At 45.0% G+C, this 25,321-nt stretch overlaps 2 protein-coding genes across 3 annotated transcripts in view; one reads left to right on the top strand and one right to left on the bottom strand.

Moving 5' to 3' along the window:
• SYN1 (synapsin I) overlaps positions 1–25,321 on the bottom strand; it is a 48,641-nt gene that overhangs the window by 8,665 nt on the left and 14,655 nt on the right. The window lies entirely within an intron of this gene.
• TIMP1 (TIMP metallopeptidase inhibitor 1) lies at positions 1,461–5,153 on the top strand. The gene is made up of 6 exons (XM_025857970.2): positions 1,461–1,618; positions 2,403–2,531; positions 3,260–3,339; positions 3,502–3,628; positions 3,886–4,010; positions 4,880–5,153. The coding sequence occupies exons 2-6, from the start codon at positions 2,411–2,413 to the stop codon at positions 5,048–5,050; spliced, it is 624 nt and encodes a 207-aa protein (XP_025713755.1). The 5' UTR covers positions 1,461–1,618; positions 2,403–2,410; the 3' UTR covers positions 5,051–5,153.

Here is a 25,321-nt window from a genome sequence, read left to right as displayed (position 1 = left end):
AGGAACAGGTTAGTTATTTCAGGGAAGGTGCTTAGCGAGTATCTGGCACACAGGAAGGCTCCATCCTCCAAAAGTGTGCGGCACCGTTATCAGTACGGGGCGGGGGGCGGGGGACAGGCAGCCAACGTTAATTAACAAGGAGGCTGTTGGGCTTGGCTGAGAGATGAAAGCCCTCACAAAGATCTTAGAGCAGGATTTGATACCCATAATAGCTGCTGCTGGTGGTGTTCACCGAGCTTACCTCCCTGAGTTCAGCAAGCTTCGGGAGTGAGGGGGTAATGAAGCCCGAATGGGAGAATTTACACAAAGAATATAGGGCACGGCAGTAAGTGCTCAGTAAGCGGCTGCTAGAGCGTCGCTCCCATCACTATTATTATTGGTCGGCCCTCCCTGACTAACAAAGGATGTTAATGAGCCCTTAGAGCCCTTTCTCAGGACCCCAGCGAAGATTCAGGCAGCATCTGGAAGCTGGTGGGCAGGGATTGCCTCACCACCGCCCTCCCCCCAGAGGAGTGGGAGGCTTGGTGGGGAAGGGGCAGGGCAGGATGGGAGGGGATCTGTTTTCTACTGACTCACTGCCCTCTTTCCCCACCAGTGAACTGCCCCCCCCCCGTGCTCACTAATTCACTGGCATATTCCCCACTTGCCAGGGCTCTGCCACGCCTGGGGTAAGATCCTGGCACCAGTTAGCCTGCGTTCTAATCCCAGCCATGCCCTGTGATCCTGGGAAAGTTCTTCAATCCCTCTATGCTCCTATTTCCTTGTCTGTAGAATGGGCCTAATACCGGTACCCATCTCAGAGGTTTAACTGTGTGCTTTAAGTAAGAAAAGTTATGCTGAGTGCCTGGTACGCAGTTGGTGCTATATAGATGCTGACGGTTTGCCTGTGTGTGTGTGTGTTTTTTCTTAAAGATTTTATTCTAAGTAATCTCTACACCCAGCGTGGGGCTGGAACTCAGCACCCCGAGATCAAGAGGCAGCTCCACGGACTGAGCCAGCCAGGAGTCCCTGCCTGTGTTTTTGAGAGGGGTTAAGATCCAGGCTCTCTGCCTTGTCTCTCTTCACTGCTTCTACTCAGTTTGTTTCCTCCCTGCCTCGCTCACCCTTCGCCAGACTGTCAGATCTCCCAGGAGAGGGATTTCTGCGTGTGCTTGGCACACACTAGGTGCACGAGCAATGTTTATTAAAGGGACGAACTCATCCGGGCTTCAGCCATGGGGAGCTGGGGTGGGGGTGGGGGGCTGCGGGTGTTTTGGATAGACTTTGGAGAAAGTTTGGAGACTTTAGGGAACTGCCCTGCGGGGGGGGGTAGTCCTGCCTCGAAGCCCTCCACAGAGGCTGCCTGGAAGGACTGGTGACTGATGTGGAGATGGGGGTGGGCGGCCAGGGCGAGGCCCAGAAGGAGGGAGAGGAGGAGGGTGCATCTCCTTTTCGGCAGCCCTCGGCCCGCCCCTTGGCCTCCACCGAGGGTGGGCGGATGAGTAATGCATCCAGGAAGCCTGGAGGCCTGCGGTTTCCGCACCACTGCCACCCCGCCCCTCGCGTGGACATTTATCCCCCGCTGCTCAGGCCCTGCCGCCATCGCCGCAGACCCAGCGCCCCGAGAGATACACCGCAGGTAGGCTGGGGCCCCCGGGTGGCCCCGCGGGGCCTGGAGCCGGGCTGGAGCCTTCCTGCCAGACCCCTTGGCTGCTCAGCCTGGCCGGCGGGTTCCAGGACCCTGGGGAGGAGGGCGGGAGGGTGCTGGACCGGCTCCCCCGATTCCCACACTCCAAACTCCTTGGAACCCCGACATCTATGCCCGACTCCTCTGAACCCAGGAGCCCCTAATATCACAGCTGCCTTCCAGGCCGCCAACTCCCCTAAATTCTGCCCCCCAACCCTCCAGACTCCTAAATCCCCAACTCCACAACTTCCTCTGCTCCCAAATCCCTCAGGCACCCCGCCCCCTTAAGTCCCCAAACTCCCTGAACCCCCAAGCTCCTCCCAATTCCTCAGCGTCTCTCCACTCCCCCATCTCAGTATGCACAACCCCGAAACCCCAAACCCCTCCAGCTCCCCAGACCCCAAATTCTTCACCCCCAGCTTCTCGACCTTCCAACTTTCCAACGCCCCTAAATCCCACAACCCCTCTGCCCCCTTATTCTTCAAACACCACAGTCTCATGGCCCCCCACTCACCCAGTCCCTGAAATTGCTCAACTCCCAGACTCTCCCAACCCCCAGCCCTCTCAGCTCCTCTGGGCTTCCAAATCCCCACCCCCCCTTTAAAATCTCCACACTCCCCAACCCCTCAAGCCCAGAGTGCAGTGGCTTAATCCCCTTCCAAGCTGGCGGCGGCGGTGGGGGGGGGCGCTGCCCACGTCCGCAGAGGACCACTGACCCCTCCTCCCCGCCCCGCAGCACCCACCATGGCACCCTTTGCGCCCCTGGCCTCCTGCATCCTGTTGTTGCTCTGGCTGACAGCCCCCAGCAGGGCCTGTACCTGTGCCCCACCCCACCCGCAGACAGCCTTCTGCAGCTCCCAGATGGGTGAGTGTACCCCACTCTACCCCCTGCACCCTGTGCTTTGGTTTCCCCTCAGTCCCGCGGGGTTCACAGCGGCGCCTACCTCTAGGACAGTCCCACTCAGCCCTGCCCTGACTCTTTTAGCTGCACTGGCATGCTCAGTCTTCCCCGATTACTCCAGGCCCAGTCCCACCTCAGGGCCTTTGTGCCGGCGGCTTCCTCTGCCTGGTACACCCTTCCCTGCAGGTATTCACATGGGCGGCGGCCTCGGATGTCGGGCCGGTCTTCCTCGAACACCCTGTTCGAAATCCCCTAGTACTCCTGATCCCCAGCCCTAAAATTCCTCATCCCACCGAATACCAGCCATACATTTACTTATTTTGCTTCTATTGAGTCTTCTGGCTAGAATGTGAGCTCCACAGGGGGGCGGGCTTCTGTGTTTTTTGTTCACTGTTGTGTTCCTAACACCCAGAACAGTGCCTGGCACACAGCGGGCTCTGAAATATTGGTTGAGCGAAGGAACACACGATGAGTATATGAGAAAGGCTTAAAGCAGCTCCTGACAAAGAGTAGTCACGCAGCGTACAGATTATTCAGTTACCCAGTGTGTACATCCCTTAGCTAGCCGGCTGGCATTCCCGCGCTCCCTATTGAAATATGTGATTCGCCGGTGTTAGTACGGTGATTATTTTATTTTATTGGCTCGTGCAGTCCATTTGACTCGTCTTTCCCCCCACCCCTCCCTCCTGCAGTCATCAGGGCCAAGTTCGTGGGGACCGCAGAAGTCAACCAGACTGACTTAAACCGGCGTTACGAGATCAAGATGACCAAGGTATCCCTCCTGCCCTTTCCCCAGCACTGCCTAACATCTGCCTTCCCGTCAAAGTCGAGGAAGTTAGCTGTGATGTCAGGATGCTAAAGAGGACTTCAGGGAAGAGCGTGGAGTGGGAGGGCTGTGTCAGTAAACGAGACTCTTGCCCTCATCCGTCGACAGATGTTCAAAGGGTTCAACGCCTTGGGGAATGCCTCTGACATCCGGTTCGTCGACACCCCCGCCCTGGAGAGCGTCTGCGGATACGTGCACAGGTCCCAGAACCGCAGCGAGGAGTTTCTCGTCGCCGGTGAGGCCCCGCCCCCTCGCCCCGTCCCTCCGACCGCTGCCCGGCAGCCGGGAGCGGGCGAGGCTCCGAGGGGCTGGTCCCCGTTGAAATGGGGGACCGCCCTGATTTCAGCCCATCGGGAAAGGGAAAGCCGGGAGCTTTGCCCAGAGTGGGGGTCTGTGCGCCCGGGACGCCAATGAGGCGCCGCCCTGCCCCCCGCCACGCCGGCCCAGCCCATCAGCTGCTGCCTGTTGCCCCCCCTCCCACCCCCGCCCCAGGAAACCTGCGGAACGGACACTTGCAGATCAACGCCTGCAGTTTCGTGGCTCCCTGGAACAGTCTGAGTAGCGCCCAGCGCCGGGGCTTCACCAAGACCTATGCTGCCGGCTGTGAGGAGTGCACAGTGAGTGCGGGGTGGGGGCTCCCCGCCGCCTGGGGAGCGGTCCTCGGGCTCTTCCCCAAACCGTGGCTTGTTTCTTGCTCCCTCTGGCCATTGCCTGTACGTAGGGCTGCTCCCCGAACCCTAGGGCTGTCCCTGATCTCTCTTGCTGTTCCCCCGAAGCTGACACTGTTCCCCGGAAATTCTGGTTGTTCTTAGCTCTGTGTCTGATTCCGCCGTTCCCTGGACTGTCAGGCTGCTTCTTTTCCCTCTAAATCCCCCTTGTGACTATTTTCTAGTCCCTCTGTCTATTCCTGACCGCCCCCCCCACCCCGCCCCGCCTAGGGACTGTGTCTTGCTTCCCTAGAATGTTCTCCAAGAACCCAAAGTGCTGCTCCCCCAACCCAGCTCATCCGATTCTTGCTCTGCCTGCCTCACACCTTCTGACTAGTTCAAGGCTGTCTCCTGATGGCCCTGAATGTCCTCTGATCCCAGGGGCTGTGTCTGAACCCCATGGCTCTTTCCTATGCCCAAGTCCGTCCCCCGCCCCGCCCCCCGCCCCACCAGCTGTTCCCTGCTACTGCTACTTGTTCCCTATCTTTCCGGATAGTTCCCCTGGAAGCCTGCCTGGCCCCCCAACCCCCCCATGACTGTTCCCCAACCAGCATTCCAGGTAACCGATCACAGTTTGCTGGATTGCCGTCACCTTGCCAAGCCCAGTGACTGTTCCTCCAGTGGGAGGGGCTGCTCTTGAGTCCCTCCCCAGGTGGGGCAACACCAGGTCTCCCCAGCAGCTCCATGTTGAAAACTGAGGAGGGGAAGGTTCCGCTGTGTAGGGGAGGTAGGGGCAGGGGGAGAAGCCCTCAGAGACGTGCCTCTCTCCCCTCCCGTAGGTGTTTGCCTGCTCATCCATCCCCTGCAAACTGCAGAGTGACACTCATTGCTTGTGGACGGACCAGTTCCTCACAGGCTCAGACAAGGGTTTCCAGAGCCGCCATCTAGCCTGCCTGCCCAGAGAGCCGGGGCTGTGCACCTGGCAGTCCCTGCGGCCCCGGATGGCCTAAATCCTACCCCCGGCGGAAGCTGAAGCCTGCACAGTGTTCACCCCACTTCCCGCTCCTGTCTTTGTCCCACGAGACAATGAAATAAAAGAACTACCATCCAGCAGGCAGTGTCCCTGTGTCATGTCCGGGAACAAACCCATGTCGCTGTTGACCTGGTGGGCACACCCGGGGACCGAGGCCGAGGGGGGTGAGGGATGCAAAATGTTGGCTTTTTTGTATTTCACCTATAATTTCAGGCATTGGTAATCATTCTCCACGTCGGCATTAGCGTTGGTGATCCGCCACATCAGCGAGGGCCATTTAACCTGCATTATCCACCACAACGTATCAGCTAATCTCTCTGCCTGATACTTTAAAACCTTTTACCAGACTAATTGATGATTCCTATTTGCATAGCCCTCTCTAGAAAATGATCCCACTACTGGCAAATCACTACCTCACTGGCAAATCCCTCCATTCACAAATCCCTCCAGCTGACAAGCTCGTTGACAAATAAATGTCTTATCGATCGGCAAACAGCCCTCTTCCCCTGGGCACTGTCCTGCTGTCATCCAGGAGCATGTCCTGCTCCATCCGCATCTGTGGGTGTTACCATCCCCACCCTTAGCTTTTGTACCGCGAGTCTGACTTGAGTGAAAAGGGAAAGCTCGGGGGAGGGGGGTGCTCAGGGCGCCCCCCTCCCCTCCCACCACATAACCCAGCCAGGGCCTCTGAAAGAAGGGGTAGCCCCGGCTCCCCACCCATGGCCTGTGGGAGATTCCTCGGAACTGGCCATTTGGGGAATAGGAGGGGTGAAGGGAAGGTGTGATCTGGAAATCCCCAAGCTCTGCCCTTCTCCCCCTTCCCCTACCTCTCCTCCCCTCACTCTTTTTTTTTTTTTTTTAAGATTTACTTGTTTATTTGAGAGAGAGAGAGAGAGCAAGAGCAGGGAGGAGAAGCAGAGGGAGAGGGAAAAGCAGACTCCCCTCTGAGCAAGGAGACCAACGCGGGGCTCCGTCCCAATCATGACCTGAGCTGAGGGCAGACGCTTAACCGACCAAGCCACCCAGGTGGCCCTCCCCTCACTCCTTTGACTAACACTGAAGGCAATACAGCAGTGAAGTGTAGGTAGGGTTCAAAATCAGGACCAGCCAGGTACGTCAGCCTACACCGCCCATGTACCTCCTATACAGCTGTTCACTTACCCAAACTGGGGCCTCTAGACCCAAACCCCACCTTTCTGGTTCATCTTCCCCCATAAAACCTGAGTGACAGGGGCACCTGAGTGGCTCAGTCGTTAAGCGTCTGCCTTCGGCTCAGGTCATGGTCCCAGGGTCCTGGGATCGAGCCCCGCATCGGGCTCCGTGCTCGGCGGGAAGCCTGCTTCTCCCTCTCCCACTCCCCCTGCTTGTGTTCCCTCTCTCACTGTCTCTCTCTCTCTCTGTCAAATAAATAGGTAAATAAAATCTTAAAAAAAAAAATACCTGAGTGACAGATCCTCCAAACACGCCCTTCCTCAGGCCTTCTTGTTCCCCAGCTGGGCCCTTCCCAGTCCCTGGCTTCTGTCCCTTACACCCCAAAGATCCTGACTCAAGTGAACCCCTGGGAACCAGAACCTCAGACTGGTGCACACATTCCACAGAACACTTGAGCGTCCCCTTGACCTGAATCTGCAGCGACAATTTCTTTTTTTTTAAAAGATTTTATTTATCTATTTACACACAGAGAGAGAGAACACACGCAGAAGCAGGGGGAGCTGCAGGTAGAGAGGGAGAGGGCCTCCCACTGAGCAGGGAGCCCGACGCGGGGCTCGATCCCAGGACCCTGGGAACATGACCTGAGCCGAAGGCAGCCGCTGAACGACTGAGCCACCCAGGCGCCCCTGCAGCGACAATTTCTATGTCAACATCTAGACCTTGGTTATGCCTTGGCAGGATCTAAACCCCGTCCACTAAAAGGGGAAAATGGCCACCTTCGCTCATGGGTATGACCATAAGGGCCCTGGTGGCCTTGTTGCTCTTGGCTCAGCTGCTCCTAACAGGTCACCAAACCCTAGTAGCAGCTCCCTGCATTCTTACGCTGTTGTTGCCTGACCGCGGGGCCCATTCTCTGAGCCCTCAGCTATTTTAATCCCTAGGAGGAAGTGGAGGTAGACCGAGGCAGTGGAAAAGGATGGAGCCCAGGGTGCGGGCCGCGCTCCTGCCGACCTGCCCACCAGCAGGTGGTGCCCTGGTTCGAGACATCAGTGCTTCAAGGCCAGGGCTGACCACCAGGCCCCACGGAGGCCAGAACAGCATACAAGGCCGCCTCCCACAGACCCCGGCAGGAGGTCCAGGCAGGATTTCTGTCATCCTGGGGTCACTACATTCTCCCCATCGCTCTTCTAGAAAATCTACTCAAGTGAGTGAAGTGAGTACCGCCCCCCCCCCGCCCCAGCATTCCATGTGTCTGGGTGTGAATCTCTGCGTGATCCAGCTGAGAGGAAGCACATGGGGGGGGGGGAGCCCTGTGAGGTGTGCAGCACCGGGGGGGGGGGGGAGGAGAGGGGAGTTCAGCTCAATGGGTGGCTTGGTGGCCGGCCCTTCCCTCACCTGAGTCTCAATACTTCTCCCTAAAACTGGGCCTCACAGTCCCTACCTAGAATCCTTCTGAGGTCCGTGCTAGGGTTGGAGGATGATTAATGGGTGTGTTCTTCCCTTGGGTATTTTTTCAGGCCAGAACACGAAACGCTCATAAATAAGAAATTCACAGGTAATATTACTAACAGTGGCTTAATTTCTAGACAGGCGACGTGTAACGGTTAAGAACATGAACGCTGGAGAACGTCATTTGCATTCAAGTCCTGCCCTTTCCATGTACTAGCTCTGTGTCCTTGGGGAAATCACATTACCTCTTTGTGCCTCAGTTTCCACATCTGTAAAATAGGGATAAAAGAATGCCTAACTCGCAGGGACAACGTGAGCAATAAATGAGGTCATACATGTCTAATGCCTGGAACAGTGCATGGAAACATAGCACTTACAAGTATTGGTTACTATGACTAGTAGCAGTATGAGAAATATAATTTAATGTGTAACTTTAGTAGTGATAATTCGTATCAGTAACGATTATTTAGAGTAAGGAAATAATGTATGATATCAGTAGTAATAATTTAATGCACTCTGAAAACCTTGGTTTAATTTGTGATCCTGATAAGCTACCCCCAGAGACGTTACAAATATTTAGTATGCTCATTTGTGATGTTCTTATTATCCTGAAACTTGTATATTTTTTCCCAGTGTGCAAGTCTCCCCAACTGAAAAACATCAACATTTTCAAAGACTTCTATGGGAACCCCTCCCCCCAGTGATAATGTTCCCCACTATGAAGTCCTCACTGTGCATGACGAATCACCACACTTACAAATCTCTTCTGTTGCCAAGACTGCAGGTGACAAATTTCTAAGTCTTTGGTAAATCTCTCCTTGGAAAAGTTCCCTCTCATCACTGTACAAATGCCCTCTTTCACAAATCCCCCATAACAAATACCTCTGTTGAGCCTTATTTATAAATATCTCATTGACATATCCCCATTGATGACCCCCATTGACAAATCTCCCCGTTTACAAATACCTGGCAGCAATCCATCACCCATTGATGGATCCCAGTGACAAATATCTCTCTTCATAATTACCCACCGTTTGCATATCCCCTACTGACCACCCAGGTGACAAATCTATTTATAAATTAGATATTCCCTATTTATGACATAATTCCCATTGACAATCTTTTTTAAAAGATTTTATTTTGGGACGCCTGGGTGGCTCAGTCAGTTAAGTGCCTTAGGCTCAGGTCATGATCCCAGGGTCCTGGGATTAAGTCCCACATCAGGCTCCTTGCTCAGCGGGGAGTCTGCTTCTCCCTCTGCCCCTCCCCTTCAGCTCCTGCCCACACTCTCTCTTTCTCTCTCTCTCAAAAATATTTTATTATAAAATATTTTATAAATATAAAAATTAATAATTTTTATAAATATAAAAAATTAATAATTTTATAAATTTTTAAATAATTTGAAAATAATTTTTAGAAATATAAAAATTTTTATAAATATAAAAAATAAAAAATTTATATTTTATAAATATTTAAAAAGATTTTATTTATTTATTTTTGACAGAGAGAGCACAAGCAGGGGGAGCAGCAGAGGGAGAGGGAAAAGCAGGCTCCCTACGGAGCAAGGAGCCTGAAAGGGGGCTTGATTCCAAGACCCTGGGATCATGACCTGAGCCGAACGCAGACGCTTAACCGAATGAGCCACCCAGGTGCCCCTAAATAAAATCTTTTTTTAAAAAAGTAATTAGCCTCTACACCCAACCTGGAGCTTGAACTTACACACCCGAGATCAAATGATGCATGTTTCATCTACTGAGCCAGCCAGCCACCATCCCCCACTGACAATCTTTATTGACAAATCACCCTATTCCTGTATCTCTACCCACTGACATATCTCCTCATTCAGACATGCCCATCAAAATGCTCCCATTGATAACCCCCCTCGTCAAATCTTCCCATTCAGAAATACCCACCACTGATATCCATCTCATTGATAAGTCCGTTTGAAAATCTTTCCATTCATTGAACCCCAGCCTTCCATATAGTCCCCTATTGATCGACCCCCATTGACATTTCCCCATCCTTAGATATCTCCAGTTGGAAAAATCTCCTTGCTAGAACAGCTCCCAATGTATTACCATATTACCATATATGTTGAAACATCTCTCCCCACCCCGTCAATGACAGATGAAGAAGTAGATTTCTTTCTCTTTTTCTTTTGAGTTTTAGAAAATTTTTTAAGTAATCTCTACACCCAACCTGGGGCTTGAACTCACAACCCCGAGATCAGGAGCCGCACAACACTCCACTGACTGCATGACTGAGCCAGCCAGGTGCCCCAGATGAAGAGGCAGATTTCTCTAATAAGACCAGTCCTTTCTTTTTCTCCATAGTGGCTGACACCTCTGTCTCACTATCCAACCCTGGACACCTCCTATACAATAGTAGTGAAAATCTGAGGACCAACTCTTATCACACTGTAGAGCTCCCACCAAAGGAAACAATTAGGCACAAGTTGTCTTTCAGTGTGGGAGTGAAGGTGGAGCTTTTTTAAATAAAGAATATAGGTTGAAAGTGTGTATAAGAAGCTGTTAGAAAAAAAAAAAAGAAGCCATTAGAACCTCAGATACACTGCCCAACTCCTCATCCCCAGTCCCGTAGAAGGCTGGAGGTATGCGCTCTTGAAAGAATAAAATAGAGGGTTCACATGAGCAGGAATGCTGATACCGCACCTCCCTCTTGTTGACTATTTATCTACCACTGAGCTTGGGCCTCTTGCTGAAACTTTGTGGAGAGCTACAGCTCTGATGGATGGAGGTGGGGTCATTGGCCAGAGGCCCAGACTCAGTGTCCTTTCCCCTCACAATGGGGGCCTCCCCCTGACCCCAGGCCCCTGGAAAGCAGTAGTGTTAGATGCTCCCTGAATCCTCTCCTGATTAGGGGTGAGCTGGGCCAGAGAAAGGCCATTTTTCAACTCTCCCCGCTACCCATGTCTCTCAGGCCCTCGCCATGAGTCCCACCTTTCTGCTGGTCCGTGCTTTGCTCCTGGCTCTGTCCGTGACCACCCTTGAGCAAGCCTTTGGATGTTACCATCCACAAACCCACGCTATTTGTAGTAACTCAGACATGCATAAGTCTGGGCAGACCTCGGAGAGGCTTCTGACACGGGCTCACAGTGAGGTTCCAGAAGGATAGGTAAAGCCCCCTGAGGTGGTAGAAATTGGAGGGGAGGTGCTCTGCAAACTTTTTTCAGGAGTCTTAGGGATGGGGGAAATCTTGCCTCAACCCAAAAGGGTTCCCTGGCACATTTCTCCCATCCCTAGTTCTCATGGCTTAATTCCTGGGGCTCATCCTCCTCACTGAGACCATGAGGCATCATGAGTTCAAATCACCCAGGGACTTTGCCCACCTCTTCCTCACACCTGTCTCCCACAAAACACAAGCCTCTGACCCTGCTCTGGCTGAGGAAATGAGTGGGTCTCTGAGACCCAAAAGCTACTGATGTGATACTAAGACCTCAGTCCCTCATCCCATAAATGCTCTTCAGCCTCTGTGTACCTCTCCCTTTCCTTGTTTCACAGACACTCAAGATTCCTAAAGGGATCTTGAACCTCTGGTTCACAGGAGTACCCAAATATAAAGAGCAATGTGGTTCTATCTATCTATATGCCCACCAAGAACAGCTGTGGGGACATCCATGAGGAGAGTCTCTACCCTGCACGGACTCCTCATCCTCAGGCTTCTCCCCATCTCATCCCTGGAACCAGGTATCCCCTCACCAGGGTATTTTCTTACAAGTGCCCCACCCCCCAGGATACTGTGCCCCCAGTTTAGGCCAATCACACCAAATTCTGTCCCCAAACCATAGTGTTCTGAATCTTTGGGATTGAGCACTTGCAGATCACGGTCCTAGCCAAGGGACATCTGGTCACACTTTACTGATCTCCAGGAGTCAGGCATGGCATCTGTCCTCTCTAGGCTTTTTGAGAGATGGGAACTTGCACTTCAGGAAATGAGTGGTGTATCCTTGGAAGGGGCTCTGAGAGGAGCCTATCAGGGAGGCTTCCTGAATATCTATAGGAAAAGGTGCCCCGGGCGTTGAGTGTGCCTCTCAGGTATGTGTGGTCACAGTGCCACTCTTCCCTCTTCTTTCTGCGCCCTGCTCCTCCCTCCCCAACCCCCGCTCCTTCGCCCTGTTCCCCATCCCCTGCCCCTGCTCTTCCTCCATGTTCCCCATCCCTCTCCCTGCTCCTGCTCCCTCTCCTTGCTCCCTTCTTTCCACCCTGCTCCTTGCTTCTCCCTGTTTCCTCGCCATGAGCTATGCCCTTTCAATCTTCCCTGGCCCCTCTGCCCATCCTTAGTGCCCGCCACCCTACTCTCCTTGGAGCAAAAGCTATGAGAAGTATATGGAGTGGTGTTCTGCCCAACCACTTCTAAGTGCCTTCCTGCCACCCCCCACAAAACCACATACCTAAATCCCAACCTCGCACAGTGTCCATGGAGGGACACCTGCTTATCTGAATCTGAGCATGGGCGAGAACAGGAAGCCATGAGGGGCGCCTGGGTGGCTCAATCGGTTAAGCATCTGCCTTCAGCTCAGATCACGATCCCAGGACCCTGGGATCGAGCCCCGCGTTGGGCTCCCTGCTCAACTGGGAGCCTGCTTCTCCCTCTCCCTCTGCCCCTCCCCCCTGCTCGTGCTCTCTCTCTCTCTCTCTCTCCCTCTCTCTCTCCCCCTCTCTCTCTCTCCCTCTCTCAAATAAATAAATAAAATCTTAAAAAAAAAAAAAAAAAGAACACGAAGCCATGAACTTGGCTGCCTTCGCTGGTCACTCAGTATCTGCTCTTGAATCTTCATATACAACAGCCTCCGGCCTTGGACGGGGGCTTCTACTCAGCCACAGTGAGTCGGGGACTCTCCACCTTTCTCAGTCCCCTCAAGCCCACCAACTTCCCACAACTGGCCCCTCAAGCCTCCCAAAGACCATCAACTTCTTTTTTTTTAAAAGACTTTATTTATTTATTTGAGAGAGAGAGAGCACGTGAGAGGGGGGAGGGTCAGAGGGAGAAGCAGACTCCCCGCTGAGCAGGGAGCCCGATGTGGGACTCGATCCCGGGACTCCAGGATCATGACCTGAGCTGAAGGCAGTCGCTTAACCAACTGAGCCAGCCAGGCGCCCAGACCATCAACTTCTAACTGTGCTGGGGATCTATCTGGTCATGTTGTGTTCCTTGATCTGGATGCAAGCAACAGGAATATGTTCACTTTGTGCAAATGTAAGGAGCTGCACACTTGTGATATGTCCTCTTTCCTGCACTTGTTATATCTCCATGAAATTGGTCCCTCAAAAGAAGACTCCCCACCCTGTTGACACATCTCCTATGCTCCTTCCTTCACTTCCTTATTTACTCCCACCCTCTCTTTTTTCACACAATCCCCACATCCCCAACTCTGTTGATTCTCACTCCCAAGCACCCTCTCTTTCCCCACAGCACAGGGACCATGAATTCTGGAGAAGGGACTGGATCCTGAGAGGCCTTGGAGTCAGACTCCACCTGCTCCATTGTGAACCCTCTATAAATATTTGCTGAGCCATAAATCGCCTAGAGTGTAGGAAGCAAGGGAGGGGAAGTCCCTAGTCCTGCAGCAGCCCCCACCCCTAGGTCTGCACGATCAGGTTGATGCAAGCAGATCACCATGTTATAGGGAAGTTGGGGTGAAAAGAAGTCAGATTGTGCTTAACAGAGTCCTCCCATGTGACCCATCCCTGACTGGTGACTATTTAGACATGCTGAGCCAAGCAGCCTTGAGGATTCCTGGTGGCCTGCAGCCTGATGGGAATAGATAGGGTAGCAGAGCCAGAGAGTCTCCATATGTGCCTCCCACCACATGATGGAGGCTGGGCAACCTTCCCACCAGAGCTTCAAAGTACAGGGTGGGGGAAGACCGCTTCCACAAATCCAGGCCTAGCTTATGGTCCTCCATGCTGCACAGTGGGGTGGGGGGACAAAAGAGGAAATGTGAGTGGCAAGCTGACCTGTGGGAAGTCTAATGCCTCTGCCATCTAGCTGCCACCATTGCTTCCCATTAGCTCTGTCTTCTTTCCGGCCTCTTCGGTCCTGTTCTTTCTGCTCTCTACAGCTACAGAACAGCCAGGAGGTGTGACTGCCCTACTAGATATCAGTAGTTAATGAGAAAATATAGTTACTAAGCTAGTCCTGCATCAGTACAGGTATAAAGAAAGTGACCGATGGACTGGAACAGAGTCCAGAACTTGCCCCCATTAAGTACATGAGATTTTAGTACATGACAGAGGTGGCATACTGACCACATTGGTGGGGAGAAAAGGAAAAATATGAAACTGGGTCTCCCCCTACTTCCCACTGTAGATGAAAATCAATTCCAAAGAACACATGTAATAGACATTTGTGAGAGTGCTACTTGTTGGTTATGTTAAGCACAGTGTTACATAAGTGAATGGATGTGACAGCCATTCTGTAATGCATGTAGAGAAGTGTTCAAGAACACATGTAATAAAGATGTCTGTAAGAGTGCTAAAAAAAGAGAAAAAATCCATTTCAGATGAAGAATTTAAATGTCAAAAACAAAGCTTGCCACTTTTACCATCCACTAAATTTCCATATGTACATGGATCTATATCTGGACTTTTAATTTTTCTTTCTATAGTCTGTCAGACTGCCTATTCATGTGTCAGCATCATACTGTTTAAATTAGAAAACCTTCATAAAATGTTCGCTGGCAGAGGCTTAGGACTAATCCCACCCCCCATTATAGCTTTTCTTTTTTTTATGGATATTCTTCCACGTTTGCATTTTCATGTGAAGTTCACTATCAACTTTTATCAGTTGCAGATAAAAGCTTATAGGTATATTTTTGGGGATCACATTGCATTTATAAATGAAGACTTGAGAAGGGAAACTGACACCTTTATGATACTAATTCATCCTACTCAAGAACAAGGAATGTCTTTGTTTTTGTGTAAGTCTACCTTTGTGTCTTTCAGGAGTGTTTTAAACTTTTCCTCACATAAGTTTGCATTACCCCTTGTTGACTTTATCCTGATGGATCTTATCCTTTTTTGTTATCATAAATGGGGTTTTCTCTTCTATTATATGTTATATCTGGTTCTTTGAGTGTATGAAAACTAATTTCTATATGTTGGTTTTATATTCTGCTAGATTACTGAATACTTTACTGTTTGAATTAGCTTTGTTATTGGTTGTCTTGGGAAGTTCCAGGTATACTATGGATATTGTCTTAAATAGAGATATTTTGGGGGCGCCTGGGTGGCTCAGTCGGTTAAGTCATGATCCTGGGGTGCCTGGGTGGCTCAGTTGGTTAAGCGACTGCCTTCGGCTCAGGTCATGATCCTGGAGTCCCGGGATCGAGTCCCGCATCGGGCTCCCTGCTCAGCGGGGAGTCTGCTTCTCCCTCTGACCCTCTTCCCTCTCGTGCTCTCTATCTCTCATTCTCTCTCTCTCTCAAATAAATAAATAAAATCTTTAAAAAAAAAAAAGTCATGATCCTGGAGTCCCAGGATCAAGTCCCACATTGGGCTCCCTGCTTGGGGGAGTCTGCTTCTCCCTCTGACCCTCCCCCTTCTCGTGCTCTCTTTCTCTCTCAAATAAATAAATAAAATCTTTAAAAAAAATAGAGATATTTTTGTGTCTTCTTTACCCAATCTTACATCTATAATTTTTTTTCCTTGTCTAACTGCATTGGCCTAATACCTCCAAGTACAATGTTGGAAAGGAGTGGAGACAGAGGGTATTGCCTTGTTTCTGATCTTAGTGGAAATACCTTCCATGTTGTTCCATTAAGTTGATGATAACTTTAGGATTGAGGTATACAAATTTTATCATGTTAAGAAGTTATCAGTTGACTTCTATTTTTGAATGATCATATCAGAATTCTGCCAAAGTCTTTTAAAATATCTATGGAAATGATCATATGATTTTCTCCTTAGATCTATTATTATGTTGTATTATATTAACATATTACCTATAAAGAACCATCCTTATTCCCAGAAGGAAACTCACTTACTTGGTCATGCTACATCATTTTCTTAATGTAGTTCTGAATTCATTTGCTAAAATTTCATTTAGGATTATTGCATTGCTATTCATGAGTGAAAATAGTCCATGCTTCTTAGAGTGCAATCAATGTTCTAATTGCTTTAGAAAAACCATGTGGAAATTTCTTTTCATTTTCTGTTCTCTGGAATAATTTATTTGGCATTGGGATTAACTACTCTGTAAGTTTGGAGAATTCTCCTGTGAAACCATCTGGGCCCGGTGCTTTTTTATGAGGTAGTTTCTTACTCACTTTCTCTTTTGTTTTATGGAAACAGGTCTGTTAAGCTCTAATGGGGTCAATTTGGTAAACTGTGTTTCTCTAGGAAATTATCCATTTTATCTAGGTTTTAAATTTTATCCGTGTATGCCTTTTTATGTTTTGACTTTTGGAATCATGCTAATGTCTTACATGAAAAAATATATAATTAAGCCATAGATAGGGAAAAGACTAAAATTTAATACAAAGATAAACTAATTATATTTGAAATAAAATGAATAATGTAATCATGTTGAACGAAAAATAAAATAAACCAAGAAACTTTTGAATACAGTACTTTGACCAAATATCCTCATCTAAAGACCTAAAAAGGGCAAACAAATCTCTAGCTCTACCTTGCTAAGTTTGTTTTTCATAGTAGTGTGGAGGTTGAAATTCTAAAAATACATTCTATGTATTGTAGGACTGAGCAAATGAGTAAACACACTGATGATACTGGAGGCTAGGGTTCTCACTGTTATAGAAGAAAAATAGAAGTATAGAATGGGGGAAAGCTAGACAGAACCCTGTGATGTGTTGGATTAGAATTAGAGGTATCAGTGTGAACACATGAAATTCCATATATATAAATTTCTTAGCTTTATATAACGAGAGGGCCTGGAGGTAAAGATATTCTAGTATCAATGAGTACATCTAGCTCCCATACCCTGGCTTTGAGATACTATTATCTTAGGGCTGGGGCTGGGAAAGAGGAAGATATGTCTGGAAGCCATGTCAGGGGAAATGCCAGAGTAAGGACCTTTAAAAATCTTCTCTTCCATAAAAGCAATGAGAATACTGGCAAAAATTGTCAAAATTAACTTTTTTCAGAACTCTAGACATTGACCAAAGGCTTATAACAATTCAGGAAGCGTCTATTCAAGAAAAATGGCTGAATCTCAGTAAGAACAGTATGCTTTGTGGCATTTGAACTTTCCCTGTTTCCATCCCCTTCTCCCTACCTCCACAACAGCCTTGAAGATCAACAGCCTTGTAATCCTGATGAAAACCAGCAGCCTAGCAGCCAGAAGGGGAAGTAGAACAGGGTTGGAGTTTCCTCCAAAGTCCCATTCCTGGAGAACTATCTTTATTTGACCGGTCTGGCACTTTCCTAGAAAACTCCATTCACAGGCCTTGTCTATTTGATTTGACTCAGAGTTCACCTAGTGTGAACAGCTTTCCCTGGGGTTTTTTTTTCAAAAACAATCAGTAGCAATTGTTTAACATAGCAAGTGCTTGAGGCAGTGATTATAGTTAGGACAAACATTACAAGTTGAACGAAAAACCTAACAGGAAAAGTTGGGTAAGGATATCTTCATAGGAGGCTTTGAAAAGCACTGACAAATTCCTAGGAATCTAGAAAACCACAAATATGCATAAGGCTGTGTGCATGCTCAGGATCTCTGGCTGACCTCGAGGCTCTGCAAAACCAGGAAGTAAAGGCTATGTCAAAGTTGTAAACAGCCTGCCAGAGCATTGAAGGCATGCTCCAACAGGTGCACAGGGCCCATCAGCAAAAGCTTGGAGACTTAACGGTTCTAGGTGTTTAAAGAAATATCTGCCATTCATTACCTGACCACAAATCTAATGAAGCAGAGACTCAGTGGCCATATAGGACAAAGAATACAATCTTTACAGAATTAGTTTAGGAATGTCACTAAAAAAACAAAGAGCAAGAAAAATAAGCCCAGAATGGGGGAGAGAATCTGATTTCCAGAACTGCCATGTAATATTATCTACAATGTTAAGTTTTCAACAAAAAATTATGAGACATGAAAAGAAATATTAAAGTATGACCCAAACAGAAAAATGAAGTAGCCAATAGACTTGTCCCTGAGGAAGCCCAGATACTGGGATTAACAGACAGACTATAAGTCAGCTATTGAAAATATTTTCAAAAAACTAAAAGAAATCATGTCTAAAGAACTAACCAAAAGTATGAGAATGGTATTCTAACAAATAAAGACTTTCAATAAAGAGATAGAAATGATAAAATAATAGAATTCCAGAATTGTAAACACAATAACTGAAATTAAAAATTCACTAGAGGGACTCAACAGTAGATTTGAGCTGCCAGAGGAAAGAATCAATGAATTTGAAGGTAGGTCAACCAAAATAACCCATTGTGAGGAACTGAAAGAAAAAAAAATAAACAAATGAACAGAGTTTCAGAGGCCTGTGAAACACCATCAAACATATCAACACACACATAATGGGAGTCCCAAAAGGACAGAGTAGAGAGAAAGGTGCAATAAAGAATATTGAAAGGAATAATGGCTGAAAATCTCCCAAATTTGATGGAAAATATTAATCTATACATCCAAGAAACTCACTGAACTTCAAATAGGATAAACTTATGGAGAGCTACATCTAGACACATCATAAACAAACTTATGAAAGTCAAAGACAAAGAGAGAATCTTGAAAGTATAAGAGGAAAGTGACTCATCACATACAAGTGATCCTCAGTAAGATTAATAACTGATTTCTCATCAGAAACCTTGGAGGCCAGAAGGCAATGGGACAACATATTCAAAGCCCTGAAAGAAAAAGACCATCATATAAGAACTCCATATCTAGGGTGCCTGGGTGGCACAGTTGGTTAAGCATCTGACTCTTGGTTTTGGCTCAATGATCTCAGGGTTGTGAGATCAAGCCCTGTGTTGGTCTCCGTGATCAGCGGGGAGTCTGCTTGAGATTCTCTCTCCCTCTCCCTCTGCCCCTCGCCCCGTGTTCATATTCTCTCTCTCTAACATAAATAAATAAATCTTTAAAAAATATTGAACAGGGGCACCTGGGTGGCTCAGTCGTTAAGCGTCTGCCTTCGGCTCAGGTCATGATCCTGGGGTCCTGGGATCGAGCCCCGCATCGGGCTCCCTGCTCAGCAGGAAGCCTGCTTCTCTCTCTCCCACTCCCCCTGCTTGTGTTCCCTCTCTCGCTGTGTCTCTCTCTGTCAAAATAAAATAAATAAAATCTTAAAAAAAATAAAAATAAAAAAATAAAAAATATTGAACAGCTAAATAAAATATTGAGCATAAAAGGCAGATATAGACAGAATGGATGAAAAATGTCACTTGATTATATGCTGTCTACAAGAGACACACTTTAGATTCAAAGACATGAATAAGGTGAAAGTAAATGGATGGAAAAAAATTTGCCACGCAAATAGTAACCAAAAGAGACGTAGCCATACAACATCAGATAAAATAGACTTTAAAACAGAAATTGCTACTGGAGGTAAAGTAGGACATTCTAAATTGATAAAAAGTTTAATCTATCAAGGAGACATAACAATGATAAAAACATATGTACCTAAGAACAGAGCCCCAAAATAAATGAAACAAAAAGACAGAATCGAAGGGAGAAGTAAACAATTCAACAACAATAGTTGGAGACTTCAATGCCTAACAACTGAGCCACCCAGGCGCCCCTAGTTGGAGACTTCAATGCCTCACTTTAAATGATGGAGAAAACAGCTAGACAGAGGATCAACAAAGAAAGAGAAGACCTGAATAACACTATAAACTAACTAAACCTAACTGACATCTATAGAACAGTCCACCCTACAACAGCAGAATACACATTCTTCTCAAGTGCACAAAGCCAGAAAACAAGTCCCAATAAATGTAAAAGTACTGAAATCATACAAAGTATGTTCTCTGACCACAGCTGAATGAAATTAGAAACTATAAACAGAAAAAAAAAACGGGGAGTTCCACAAATACGTGGAAAGTAAATATGTTCATAAATAACCAATGGGTCAAAGAAGAAACCACTAGGGAAATTAGAAGATACTTTGAGATGAATGATTAAAAAAACACAACATATGAAAATATAAGGTATGCAGCTGAAGTGATGCTTATAGGGAATTTCATAGTTATAAATGTGTATATTTAAAAAGAAGAGAGATATCAAATCAATAACCTATTCTTCCATCTTCAGAAATTAGAAAAAGAAGAGCAAATTAAGCCCAGAGCAAGCAGAAGGAAAGAAGGAATAAAGATTAATACCTATTCTTGTCAAGCTATTCCAAAAAATAGAAGAAGGGAAGCTTCCAAATTCATCCTATGAGACTGGCATTATCCTGATACCAAAACCAGATAAAGACACAACAAAAAAGAAAACTACAGGCCAGTATCTCTGATGAACATAGATGCATTAATTCTCAACAAAATATTAGCAGACCGAATTTAACAATACTTTAACAAAATCATGTGCCTCAATCAAGTGGGATTGATTCCAGGGATGCAAGGTGGTTCAGTATTCCCAAATCGATCAATGTGATACATCACATTAACAAGAGAAAGGATAAAAACCATATGATCATCTCAATAGATGCAGAAAGAGTATCTGACAAACTACAACACTCATTCATGATAAAAACTCTCAGCAAAGTAGGTTTAGAGGGAACATACCTCAACATAACTAAGGCCATATATGAAAAGCCCACAGCTAACATCATACTCAGTTTTTCCCCTAAGATCAGGAACAAGACAGGGATGTCCACTCTCACCACTTTTATTCAACATACTGGAAGTCCTAGCCACAGTAATCAGACAAGAAAAAGAAATAAAAGGCATCCGAATTAGTAGGGAAGAAGTACAACTTTCACTGTTTGCAGATGAAATGATACTATATATAAAAAGCCCTAAAGACTCCACCAAAAAAACTACTAGAACTGATAGCTGAATTCAGAAAAGTCACAGGATACAAAATTAATATATAGAAATCTGTTGCATTTTTATACACTAAAAATGAAGTAGCAGAAAGAGAAACTAAGAAACTAATTAAGAGAAATAAACAATCACATTTACAATTGCACCAAAAATAATAAAATACCTAGGAATAAACTTAACCAAGGAAGTGGAAGACCTATACTCTGAAAACTATAAAACACTAATGAAAGAAATTGAAAATGACACAAACAAATGGAAAGGTATTTCATGCTCATGGATTGGGAGACCCATTATTGTTAAAATGTCCATACAACCCTAAGCAATCTACAGATTTAATGTAATCTCTATCAAAATGCCAAAAGCATTTTTCACAGAACTAGAACAGATAATCCTAACATTTCTATGGAACCACAAAAGACCCCAAATAGCCAAAGCAATTTTGAAAAAGAACAAAACTGATAGTATCACAATCCCAGATTTGAAGATATATTACAAAGCTGTAGTAATCCAAACAGTATGGTACCGGCACAAAAATAGACATGTAGATTAATGGAAAAGAATAGAGAGTCCAGAAATAAACCCACACCTATACGGTCAGTTAATCTGTGAGAAAGGAGGCAAGAATATACAATGGGAAAAGACAATCTCTTCAACAAATGGTATTGGCAAAACTGGACAGCTACATGCAAAAGAATGAAACTGGATCACTTTCTTACACCATGCACAAAAATAAACTCAAAATGGATTAAAGACCTAAATGTGAGTCCTGAAACCATAAAATTCCTAGAAGCAAACACTGGCAATAATTTCTTTGACATCTGCCATAGAAATGTTTTTGTAGGTATGTCTCCCCAGGCAAGGGAAACAAAAGCAAAATTAAAGTATTGGGACTACACCAAAATAAAAAGCGTTTGTACATCAAAAGAAACCACCAATTAAACAAAAAGGCAACCTACTGAATGGGAGAAGATATTTTCAGATCAGTAGGGGTTAATCTGATAAGGGGTTTATATCCAAAATATACAAAGAACTCATACAACTCAACACTAAAGAGCCCACAAATAATCCAATTAAAAATGGGCAGAGGACTTGAATAGACATTTTTCCAAAGAAAACATACAGATGGCCAACAGACACATGAAAAGATGCTCAACATCATTAATCATCAGGGAAATGCAAATTAAAACCAGAATGAGATATCACTTTACACCTGTCAGGATGGCTAAAATCAAAAACACAAGAAATAACAAGTGTTGACAAGAATGTGAAGAAAAAGGAACACTCACGTACTGTTGGTGGGAATGCAAATTGGTGCAGTCACTGTGGAAAATAGTATGGAGGCTCTTCAAAAATTAAAAATAGAATTATCATGTGATCCAGTAACTCCACTACTGGGTATTTACCCAAAGAAAACAAAAACACTAATTCAAAAAGATATATGCACCCCTATGCTTACTGCAGCATTATTTACAATAGCCAAGATATGGAAGCAACCCAAGTGTCTATCGATAGATGAATGGATAAAGAAGATGTGGTATATATTTACAATGGAATATTACTCAGCCATAGAAAAGAATGGAATCTTGCCATTTGCAAAGACATGGACAGAGCTAGAGAGGTTAATGCTAAGTGAAATAAGTCAGAGAAAGACAAATACCATATGATTTCACTCGTATGTGGGATTTAAAAAACAAAACAGATGAACATAGGGGAAAAGACGAAATCAGAGAGGGAGACAAACCATAAGAGACTCTTAACTCTAGGAAACAAACTGAGGGTTGCTGGAGGGGAGGGGGGTGGGGGGATGGGGGAACTGGGTGATGGGCTTTAAGGAGGGCACTTGATGGGATGAGCACTGGGTGTTGTATGCAACAGATGAATCACTAAACTCTACCCCTGAAACTAGTAATACACTATATGTTCATTAATCGATTTTAAATTAAAATAAGAAACAAAAAGAATAAAAGAGACAAACCCCTAGACTCTTAAATACAGAGAACAAACTGGTGGTTGCCAGAGGGGAGATGGGTGGGGGGGGTGGACGAAATAGATAAAGAGGATGAAGAGTACACTTATCTTGGATGAGCATTGAGAGAGGTACAGAATTGCTGAATCATTATACTGCACATCTGAAACTAACATCTAACACTGCATGTTAATTATACTTCAATAAAAAATAAGTAATAAAGATTAGAGTGGAAATAAATGAAATAGAGAACTGAAAAAAAATAGAGAAAATCAACAAAACCACAAGTTGGTTCTTTGAAAAGATCAACAAAATTGATAAACCTTTAGATTAAGAAAGAAAAGAGAGAAAACTAATTATTAAAATAAGGAATGAAAGAGGGGACCTAACTACTAACCTTACAGAAATGAAAAGAAATTTAAGAGACTACTATAACAACTGTATGTTAATAAATTAGAAAACCTAGATGAAGGGGACAAATTCCTAGGAAGACACAAACTACCAAAACTGACTCAAGAAGAACCAGAAGATCTGAATAATACTATAATAAATGAAGACATTAGATTAGTAATAATAATAATAATAATAATAATAATAAATGTCCTACAAAGAAATGCCCAGGAAGGGGGTGCCTGGGTGGCTCAGTCGGTTAAGCGTCTGCCTTCAGCTCAGCGGGGAGCCTGCTTCTCCCTCTCCCTCTGCCCTTCTGTCCTATTTATGCTATCTCTTTCTCTATCAAATAAGTAAATAAAATCTTAAAAAAAGAAAAGAAATGCTCAGGACTAGATGTTGATGTCTTTACCAGTGCATACTACATGTAAGTATTTAAAAAGAATTAACACTAATCTTTCACAACTCTCCCCCAAAATAGAAGAGAAAGGACCACTATCCATCTCATTCTGTGAGGCTACTATTACCCTGATACCAAAACCAAAGACATCATAAGAAAACAATAGATCAATATCCTTTCTGATGATAGATACCATAATTCTCAACAAAATACTAAAAACTGAATCCTAAAAGGGATTATACAACAGACCAAGCGAGAGTTGGCCCAGTTAAGCAAATGCGGCTCAACTCGCATGGAACTCAAGTAATGTAATACAGCATATTCATAGAATAAAGGAAAAAAACCCACATGATCATATCAATAAATATAGAAAAAACATTTGACAAAGTTCAACATCCTTTCATGATAAAAATACTCAACAAATTAAGAACAGAAGGGAACTTTGTTAACACTTAGGGAGCAGTTAATATATACCAGATGCACTGTTCTAACCACTTTACATTCATTAAGTAATTTCATTCTCACACCAACTCTGTGAGGCAGGAACTATTATTACCCACATTTTGCAGGTGGATAAACTGAGGCACAGAGCATTAAGTAATATGCTAGGACTATATAGAATATAGTATATATAATATGCTAGAATATGGAAATTCTGGCTAGAGTCCATGCTCTCAACCACTATCAGCTATTCTGTCTCTCAAAGAACGTGGGATAATAATAATGATAACCAAATCGGGTTTCCTAAGAACTAATGATTTGATCATCATCTGTAAGTAAACTTAATTCATAGCACTGTTAACTTATATCAGTGACCATAATTTGTAATGCTGGTAAGAATTTTTAATATTAATATCAATGTTTATTTAACCAAGTGGGTAACATTGGGTCAATATGGACATTTAACTGTAATTTAACTCACAAAAGTGGTGATGATCATTTATATAAGCAAACATAATATATAACATTGTTAAAAATGTATAAAATTAGTTGTAAAATTTGATGACATCAGTAATGGTGATTCAATTTCTATTTGCAACTAAAATTTGATTCATAACTGTGGTACTCATAATTTATATTAGTAATCATAACTTTAATATTAGTAATTATTCATAATATAAACTGGAGTGTTAACCATATTAATGATGATTTCTATTAGAAGCTATCAGATAATTCAAAACATAGTTACTCATAATTTATCTTAGTAATCTTAACTTGTAACATTGGCAATAATTTGTAATATTAGTTATAATATTTGATGATATTAGTAATGATAATGCAACTTCTATTAAGTATAATATAACTCAAAACAGAGACTTATAATTTATATTAGAGCATAATTTGTAATAATAGTTAATAATCTTCAATGACACTAGTAATGATTATTCAATTTGTTAGGAACTGCAATCTGATTCATAACACGGGTACTCATAATTTACACCAATAACAGTAATTTGTAGTATTAGTGATAAGTTGTAATATTGGTGATTATATTTTATTACAATAGTAACCCACAATTCAATTGCTATTGGTAAGCAACTTAATTTATAACATCGCTACTGATGATTTTCATTGCCAGTCCTAATTTGCAACATTGGTGACATTTCTACAGGAAGAATATTTGCTAATATTAGTAACGATGACTTGATTTCTATATGTAATATAGTCTGATTCATTACATTACATCTGTTTATTTACAGTAGAAGCCGATTTTTAATACTGCTGAGAAAAGATACTATAAGAAACGGGATGAGTGACTGAAATCACACCTGTAAGCTCATCAGTAAATCCATGGTATTAATAAACCCTGTCACGAAGCAACTTCACCCTCCACAGCACACAGCGGCTGCACTCCCTGACAGTGTTGCCATTGCTAACGCATCCACTCGCAGTAAGGTCGCAGTACACACGATGCTCTTCCCT

The sequence above is a fragment of the Callorhinus ursinus genome, unplaced genomic scaffold (genome assembly GCF_003265705.2).
Source record: "Callorhinus ursinus isolate GAN/ISIS: 27379988/994484 unplaced genomic scaffold, GSC_fseal_2.0 scaffold16, whole genome shotgun sequence".
Taxonomy (NCBI): domain Eukaryota; kingdom Metazoa; phylum Chordata; class Mammalia; order Carnivora; family Otariidae; genus Callorhinus; species Callorhinus ursinus.
Note: the sequence above shows the minus strand (reverse complement) of the source record. Positions and strands in the feature narration are given on the sequence as shown.

Excerpts from the sequence above, each read along its gene's own strand:
- TIMP1 (XM_025857970.2), top strand. The coding sequence starts at position 2,411 with ATGGCACCCTTTGCGCCCCTGGCCTCCTGCATCCTGTTGTTGCTCTGG. Across the intron at positions 3,340-3,501 it reads ACGAGATCAAGATGACCAAG|ATGTTCAAAGGGTTCAACGC; the intron begins GTATCCCTCCTG and ends ATCCGTCGACAG. Across the intron at positions 3,629-3,885 it reads CGAGGAGTTTCTCGTCGCCG|GAAACCTGCGGAACGGACAC; the intron begins GTGAGGCCCCGC and ends CCCCCGCCCCAG.